The sequence below is a fragment of the Camelina sativa genome, chromosome 20 (genome assembly GCF_000633955.1).
Source record: "Camelina sativa cultivar DH55 chromosome 20, Cs, whole genome shotgun sequence".
NCBI lineage: Eukaryota > Viridiplantae > Streptophyta > Magnoliopsida > Brassicales > Brassicaceae > Camelina > Camelina sativa.
In genome coordinates this window covers 5,383,893-5,392,169 of record NC_025704.1, presented here as the reverse complement: position 1 = coordinate 5,392,169, position 8,277 = coordinate 5,383,893, and the positions used below count along the sequence as shown (strand labels likewise).

Below are 8,277 nucleotides of genomic sequence, written 5' to 3'. Positions count from 1 at the left end.
CGGAAAAAAAAAAAAAAAAAAAAAAAAAAACATTTAACGATCGAAGAGGTCAGAGTCTCAGAGAAGATGGTGTTTACCCGAAGGTGGAGAGTTGCGCAAGGAAGAAGGGATATTGCTTGAGCGGAACTAGCGCCAGCTTATACATCACCCGGTTTCCTACTCCAAACGCCGCCGTAGCCGCCGCCCAAACAACAATCTCCGCCGTCCCAACATGATCAACCACCACATGGCTGCTGCTCCTTTCGACCTCGTTTTCTCCGATGGCGTAACCGCACACGCCTGGATTTTTGATCGCCGATCTGTACGAGGATCTCTTCTCCGGCGGCGGTGACAAAGATTCGATAGTCCTCCTCCGGGTGATGAAACGAGGAGTGATCGAGGACGGTACTAATAGAAGACGAGGAGGAGGATTTATGTGATGGTTTCGACGTCGGATGGTTAGGGAGATGGATTGAGGTCGGTTTACGGAATGAGATTGGACCGAGCTGATCGACGTTGTTAAACCGGTTGTTAACCGGCGAGAACAACTCGTTGCCATGGATTAGGCTCCGAGTGACGAAGAGAGGGAAGGGAGGGAGAAGAAGCCAAAGTGGCTTTTGCCTTTTTATCCTCTCTCTCTCTCTCTCTCTCTCTCTTTCTTTTTTTAATTTGAAACGATTTGCAAAAGTAATTAAATCAAGGAACACACGCTGCCCCCAACTTATTAATTTATTATACAACAATATTATAAGACAAATGTTTTTGTTTTTGTTTTATTAGTATTGCACACTTTAACTAGGAAAAGACAGTAGTAACCCTTACAAAAAAAATACTTGAGCAGCCAAAACATTCTCTTTTAATTTAAGTTGGTGAATGGTTGGATTATAATAGAAAGTAGAAACAAACAAATACAGTAAAACCTCTATAAATTAATAATGTTGGGTTGAAGACATTTTATTAATTTATAATGATATTAATTTATCTATAAATTAATAATTATTATTTTATAGTATAAATTAATAATTATTAATTTGTAGATATATTTTTAATATTTTAATTTTTTAAAATTATGAATTGAGACAATTTTAATATAGACTTTCAGATGTTTTAAATTATATGGTATTGGAATTGAATTTGTAATATTTAGAAAATATTATTAATAATAAATTACAAATACAATAGACAAAGTCACTTATACACATGTCATACATAAATTCAAATTTATGAATAATAATATCAATTGTTGTATTTTAATAGTCAATCAAACTATCAAAATGTAAATGATGGTTATCTAGAAATTGAAAGTTTTAACAAAATGTAGCTATCTTTATGACATGTTACAAAACATTTTATATCATTACAGTTTGAAAATAAAACATAACAATTGTTTTATAGATATGAGCTGTAGGAAAAACATACATTATTATATCAGCATATATATATATATATGTAAATTTTCATGATTATTAATTTATGATATTATTGGGACCATATTTTACATTAGGATTTCAGAAAAATTATTATCTTATTATCTTATCGAATTTTGTTATTTTTTACAATGACCCGACTTGGGACTAGTAAATTTTATTAATTTATAGTGTTTATTAATTTATAGAGTATTAATTTATAGAGGTTCTACTGTATAATGAATGAATGTGTTCTTGACAAAAACAAAAATTATTTAGATAGATTTATTTTTGTTATGTGTTTTCTAAATCTATTGGGAGTTAGAAGCGAAATTATGAAGTTTAAAGTTTAACCTTGTATTCAATTTTGGTTTAATATCTTTAATTTCTCAATCCTCTAATAAAATCATACCAGACCGAATAACCGTAAATCGAAACCAAACTAAACCAACACGGACCGAAATTACCACCGCTCGAAGCGACAAGTATAATGTGAAAGCATGACAAAAAAAAAGAAAAAAGTAAAAAATGTCTTTGTCGTGGCGACTTTTGGTTGGTTCGATGCATAGAATTAGACTACACCTTGCTGTGCCTGATCTTTCCCTTTCTTCTTCTTCCCTCTATCCCTCCTCGTCCTTCACTTTCATCATCTTTCTATTGTAGCTGCAGTAGGTCAGACTGTGCAGTGATTTCGCTTGAAAATAAAAACGGTAGGGCTTGGCTATGAATAATGAGAGTCCATAAAGCATTCGATTCGGGCTAATGTGTATTGTTTGATTCGTCTGGAGAGCTCTTTGAGAGAGATAGCAATTTTGGTTTTCAGCTTATTTTATTTTATTTTATGATCTTTTTGGATGTCTCGTTTTGATTAAGTGTGTGTGTACTTTTGCAATGGCGGCTTCTTTAGCTGCTATGCAGCGACCTCAAGCTGGAGTTTTGAATACGGTAATTACAGTCACTCGTTTTGCTTTGTGAGAAAGTGGATTACTGATGAGATGATTAGATTAGTATTAAATGCATTTGTGACACTGCTGCCTAAGTACAATTTCTTGTAAAAGATTAGATTTTTTGCTGAAACGACTCTATTGGGTCTAGAACGAGTTGGTGCCATTGAATTAGAAGTGAATATATGCATCTTTTTTTAGGGAATTTTGGGGTTTCAAATTCATCAGTTCGTTCAAGTCCAAAGCAGTCAACCCTTAATGAAACTATTTTGTCCTAATTAGATTAGTAGGCTAGTCTTATTATACCAGTTTAGGAAACCTGAAGCTAAACGATTTGCAGATATGATTGTTCTTCAATCTTTGGTTCTGCCTGTTTTGATTTGTATAACTAGTCCTGAGCAAAGCAAACTGATGATAGTCCTTCGTTGTATTCCGTAATACTTTTTTGACAGGTTTATAAGAGTGGTCCTCTTTTCATTTCATCAAAAGGTAATATTTTCCTATTGTTTCAAGATTTATCTAGCTACTCTGCACCTCTACCCATTACGTATCGGTCTTGATTCCTTAGTTTTCACCATCTTGTTTACTAAATTTTGAATGGCATTTTTGATTGGCAGGACTAGGTTGGACATCTTGGAAGAAGCGTTGGTTTATCCTTACTCGAACTTCTTTGGTCTTCTTCAAAAATGATCCAGTCAGTATTTGTGACCCTTTGATGTGATTTTTTTTTTTGATTCATATAATACTTTTACTGTTAAGCTTTTGGAACTTACGATGTTTGATGAAATGAAAACTTAGCTGGTTGTATCAACTTGCTAGAAGCTTAGGAGGATCTTGATTTACACTATCAAATCCCAAATTTCTTGAACTATTTCATACCTTAAGCTCATTGGTTCAACTGTTTGACAGAGTGCATTACCACAAAAAGGAGGTGAAGTAAATTTGACTCTTGGAGGCATTGACTTGAACAGTTCCGGGAGGTACAAATTTCCTGTGGTTGTTGTTTATAAGAATTTCTCCCAACGTTATAGCCTGCGTTAACATCCTCTTTTGCAGTGTCGTGGTGAGAGAAGACAAGAAGTTGTTGACTGTACTATTCCCAGATGGGCGTGATGGACGAGCCTTCACCCTCAAGGTGATTTCTATATCTACGTGTCTGACTTAATTTTTCTTTCCCTGTTTTGGTTAGGTGTTCTGATTCTGGGTTATGCTTCTATTAAATGCTAATTATTTGGCTCACATAGGCTGAGACATTGGACGACTTATATGAATGGAAGGCTGCCCTTGAGCAAGCCCTTGCACAAGCTCCCAATGCAACACTTGTAATTGGTCAAAATGGAATATTCCGAAATGAAGCAAACAATGCTATGGAAGGGTCATTTAATTCATGTTAGTTCTCATTTATTTTATTATTATCAGCTCCCCTGCTATGGATCCTTTCATATTCCGGATGTATATCAATCACACCCTGGCATGCAGGGAGGGATCAACGCCCATTGAAGTCTTCGGTTGTTGGAAGACCAATTTTGCTTGCTTTAGAAGAAATTGACGGAAGTCCATCTTTTCTTGAGAAAGCACTTCAATTTCTTGAGACATATGGTGAGTATTGACCTCCTAGTTTGATTAGTTTTCTCACGTTTCATGTTCTAAACCTTACCATTATTCTCTGTTGTTTATCCTCTAAAAAGTAGGTTTTTTATATTATCTTCGCCTCTTCGGTGCAATATATATATATATATATATATATGTTTTTCATTCCTATTGATATACGCTATTATATAAGTGGTTTTTGTTTCTAATTACCCAGATAAATGTTCTCGTTTTGATAGTGCACCTTTTTGTCTGCACAGGAACCAAAGTAGAAGGAATCTTAAGACAGTCTGCAGATGTTGAGGAGGTAGAACGCAGAGTTCTAGATTACGAACAAGGTATTGATCTTGTACATATGGACATTTTCTTTTATATAGAAATCTCGGAAAGGTATATGTATATAGATGTAGGAAAGCTCATTTTCTGTATTTTTCCAAATGTACTTATCTAGGCAAGACAGAATTCAGTCCTGAAGAGGATCCACATGTTGTTGGAGACTGTGTTAAGGTAATATATTGTGTGTCAACTATATTTTCCAGTTTTAATTATTGTGTTGACATATTTATGCCATGCTATTGTATTTGCAGCATGTTCTGCGGCAGTTGCCTTCTTCTCCAGTCCCCGCGTCGTGCTGCACTGCTTTGCTGGAGGCATATAGTTAGTCTTTGTATACATGGAATTTATGTTTGTACTTTGGTGGATGTGTGTATATAACTTGCGTTTTACCTTTTTCTACAGAAATTGATCATAATGAAGCTCGAGTTAAATCACTGCGCTCTGCTTTAAATGAAACATTTCCAGAACCAAACAGGCGACTACTACTGCGGTATGCTTTCAGATGTGATCTATTAGTGATCATAAAAACGGCTTAGGCATTCTACTTAGGCAATGGACTTAGGAGAATATCTTAATCCTCATTTGCATAAGCCATGGGAAATATGTGGTGCTCTCATGGAAGCTGCTTGGAAGTCCATTATTTAGGTTACTTCAAACAGCTTTGTTCTCAGCGTGGGTTGTATTCTGCAGGATTCTAAAGATGATGCATACTATCACCTCTCATTCATGTGAAAACCGGATGACTTCATCTGCTGTTGCTGCTTGTATGTCCCCATTGCTCTTACGTCCTCTACTGGCTGGAGAATGTGATCTAGAAGGTTTCGAAACTCTAGGAGATAACTCTGCCCAGCTTCTTGCTGCCGCTAATGCTGCCAATAATGCTCAAGCCATTGTCACAGCCCTTTTGGAAGACTATGGGAATATGATCAATGTAAGATTCTATTTGATCCGTTAATTTATCCGGTTTCACACAATGCTATTTGCTCAACTATTTGTTCGCAGGATGAAGATCTTAAAAGATGCTCCACTTCTACTGATTCTCATATTGGCGACAGTGGGCCTGAGAACTCAAGTGATGAAGAGGATATAGAGGTCAAACGTCCTGACTTGCATAATCTGGATATAGGAGAAGGGGGAACAGATGATGAGAATGATGTTAGGCTGAGCAGAAAACCGAGTGAGAGCAGTGATTATGCTGGCAGTGATCTGTACGACTACAAGGTTTGTTATTTGCCATCTTATCCCACTGCCCCATGCATCTTGGTCATAGTACACCTACATTCAGAATTCTTAAATAAGTGATAAGTTTGAAGTCGTTTCCATTTGTATGCATTCCTTCAACCATCGGCTACTATCTTGTTATCTTTGGTTACTTTAGATGATGGTAGATTAGTGTGACATTTTAGTTATATTTGGTGTTTTATGTTTAGGTTTTCCGTAGCGAAACTGGTAGTATTTAAACCTTCAATAAAATCCAGTCTAATATATTTATTTCATTTGATTGTACTCTCTCTCAGGGATTTGGTGTTGAAGATTCAGATGCTGAGTCTCCTAGAGACATCCATTGTTCAGTCGAGAGTACAGGCTTTCCCACTAGAGTGAAAAGTCAAATCGAAGAGCCTATTAAAGATATAGAAGTTTCCAGCGTATCACCTACTGAAAATTGTTATCAATCAGGTAGAGATGCTATGCCCTCAGTTACTCCTAGTACTCCTCTCACTGCCCCTAGATACACAACATCAGCTGAGAAACCTGCAAATAAATCTACTGGCTTATCACCAGTTAGTGCGAAGCGTTCTTCATCCTGGGGAAGAGGCAACGTAAGTTTTCCATTGTCTCGCAAAAAAAGTCGTAATTCTGTTGTCATAGTGTCTGCAGTTGACTTGCCACAGATGCATTTATTAAGTATTTATGAGATTCTAAATGTAACATACTATCTGTCCTTAGAACTCTTTTATCACCACTAGACTAAGTTAGTTCTTCTCTTTCATTGTCTGGTCATGATCCATATTTCCTTTTCAATTTTGTCAATGTCATGTTTATTGGTGCTATAGCCAAAATGAGCTGTTACGACTTGCATAATCCTAGAAGAACGCTAACCATCAACATCTTAGGAAGTTAAGATGTTATTAGAAGTCCCATCTATTTGGAACAAGTTAACTATGACTAATTAGTTGCATGTATGATGAGTAAATAGTTCTAGGAAAATTGAGTCTAAGGTCATATCTCAATATTCTTTCTTTGCTTACTGTGTGCAGGGAAAAAAAACACCTGCTAAAGGATCATTTGATTCCTCAGGAAATGACGAGTAAGATACTCAATCCTGAATGCATACATTGCACCTTTTTAATTCGTAATTTCAAGGTCTAAAGGTTTAAATATACATTCTATTCCCAAAGTCCATATGAAATATGTGTATTTAAATAGGTCAAAAGGGTCTTGACTGAAGCACATTCTACATTTCTACTTCACTTTCTAAATTGAGAATAAATGTTCTCTTTGTTCTTATGTGCTTGACGTATTCTGACGCCAAATACTTTTGCTGCTTGTAGGCTTCTTATACAGAGGCTCGAGCTCATGAAAGATGAACTGCGGCAACGAATTGCTAAGGAGGTACTTTTTCTGGTAGTAGAAGTATTAATATGCTGATAACATAATGTTGTTGTATTGATTGGTTAGACTACTGCAGGCTAAAGGAAATGCGGCTCTACAAGCTAGCTTGGAGAGAAGGAAGCAGGCTTTGCACGAACGTCGGTTGGCACTTGAACAAGATGTATATAGACTTTCTCTTGAGAAATTTGTTTCTATTCTTCAAATTTTTGTATAATTTTGAGGGAAAATAAACTTCTGTTTTGCTGACCATGCTTGCCATGGGATTATCAGGTGGGAAGATTACAAGAACAACTGCAAGCTGAGAGAGACCTACGATCCGCTCTCGAAGTTGGTCTAAGCATTTCTTGTGGACAATTTAGCTCACAAGCTGCGGACTCCAAAGTCAGTATACACTTTAGCTTGAGAAATCAGTTTTTTTTTTGTCACCTGTTATATATCTCTTCCTTTCCTTAGTTCTAACATCACTTCCAATAAATGCGAAGACAAGGGCTGAGCTGGAAGAAATAGCTCTTGCTGAAGCTGATGTTGCGAGATTGAAGCAGAAAGTGGCAGAACTACATCATCAGCTTAATCAGCAGCGACAGCATCACTTAAGTTCACTCCCGGATGCTCAAAGCCATCACCAGTTTCTCCATAATCACAACACTCAACTGTGAGTTAATTATATACTCTGTGCCTGGTTTTATAGCTATAATGTAAACTCGCTAAGAGAAATAACACACTACTTTTCACAATGTCGCAGGAACTCCTTTCAGCAGGACTTTGATTCCATTCTTGCTTTCGTTAATCAGGAGAGAAACCAGAGAACGGTACAATCTTATTAGATAACCGAGAGGAGTCTCATTAACCATCGACTCCTTTATCCTCCACCATTACATAACCAATAATCATATTATCTTTTAGTAACATTCACTTGCATTGAATCACATAGGATGAAACTAGTTTAAGAGCAGACTGGAGGAACGGTAGAGGAAACAACAGACAAGTACCAGGGTCACCGAGCTTGAATGCAGCATCCTTAGGGATCCCAATGGAAGAGTTTTCTCCGGTTAGTGTTTGTCTGTGTATAAAAACACAATCTCAAGATATTCAGAATTCAATTTGTATAAAAGTTCGATTATATATGGTCTTGTAATATGTAGGTGATGGACTACACAAGACATCATCATCATCATCAGCCACCAGCAGCATCTGCAGCTCTGATGGAGCTAACCACTCGGCTAGATTTCTTCAAAGAAAGACGTTCACAACTGATGGAACAGATTCAGAATCTTGACCTCAACTACGGTTCCTCTTCCTCTTCTCTACACCGATCCTCATCTCCACCGTGGAATTAGTAGTCTCTTTTGAGAAAGCTTTTGTCCAAAAAAATATATATTAGAAAAAAATGTAAAAAAAAAAAAAAAAAA

At 36.5% G+C, this 8,277-nt stretch overlaps 2 protein-coding genes across 3 annotated transcripts in view; one reads left to right on the top strand and one right to left on the bottom strand.

Moving 5' to 3' along the window:
- Positions 1-695, bottom strand: part of LOC104769453 (protein CLT3, chloroplastic) — an 8,592-nt gene extending 7,897 nt beyond the window's left edge. The window contains exon 1 of the mRNA XM_010493670.2: positions 78-695. Within this exon, the coding sequence (XP_010491972.1) occupies positions 78-538 (461 nt within the window). The 5' untranslated portion in view covers positions 539-695. The remainder of the gene's footprint in view (positions 1-77) is intronic.
- On the top strand, positions 2,018-8,249 carry LOC104769451 (rho GTPase-activating protein 6). Of its 2 annotated transcripts, XM_019242369.1 has the most exons (23): positions 2,018-2,095; positions 2,293-2,330; positions 2,782-2,818; positions 2,947-3,023; positions 3,239-3,309; positions 3,386-3,464; positions 3,574-3,718; positions 3,809-3,928; positions 4,180-4,257; positions 4,371-4,426; positions 4,507-4,576; positions 4,658-4,745; positions 4,946-5,186; positions 5,258-5,476; positions 5,773-6,075; positions 6,514-6,563; positions 6,808-6,868; positions 6,945-7,028; positions 7,139-7,249; positions 7,351-7,520; positions 7,611-7,677; positions 7,800-7,916; positions 8,011-8,249. In XM_019242369.1, exons 2-23 carry the CDS (start codon positions 2,298-2,300, stop codon positions 8,203-8,205), a joined length of 2,472 nt encoding a protein of 823 aa, XP_019097914.1. In that variant the 5' UTR covers positions 2,018-2,095; positions 2,293-2,297; the 3' UTR covers positions 8,206-8,249. The 2 variants fall into 2 exon arrangements, with proteins under 2 accessions (XP_019097914.1, XP_010491970.1); XM_010493668.1 differs by having other exon boundaries at positions 2,034-2,330.

What these genes read in the sequence shown, in the direction of transcription:
- LOC104769451 (XM_010493668.1), top strand. Translation starts at nt 2,277, where the DNA reads ATGGCGGCTTCTTTAGCTGCTATGCAGCGACCTCAAGCTGGAGTTTTG. An exon ending in TCTTCTTCAAAAATGATCCA is followed by an intron (nt 3,024 to 3,238) that starts GTCAGTATTTGT and finishes ACTGTTTGACAG; the next exon opens with AGTGCATTACCACAAAAAGG. An exon ending in ACTATGGGAATATGATCAAT is followed by an intron (nt 5,187 to 5,257) that starts GTAAGATTCTAT and finishes ATTTGTTCGCAG; the next exon opens with GATGAAGATCTTAAAAGATG.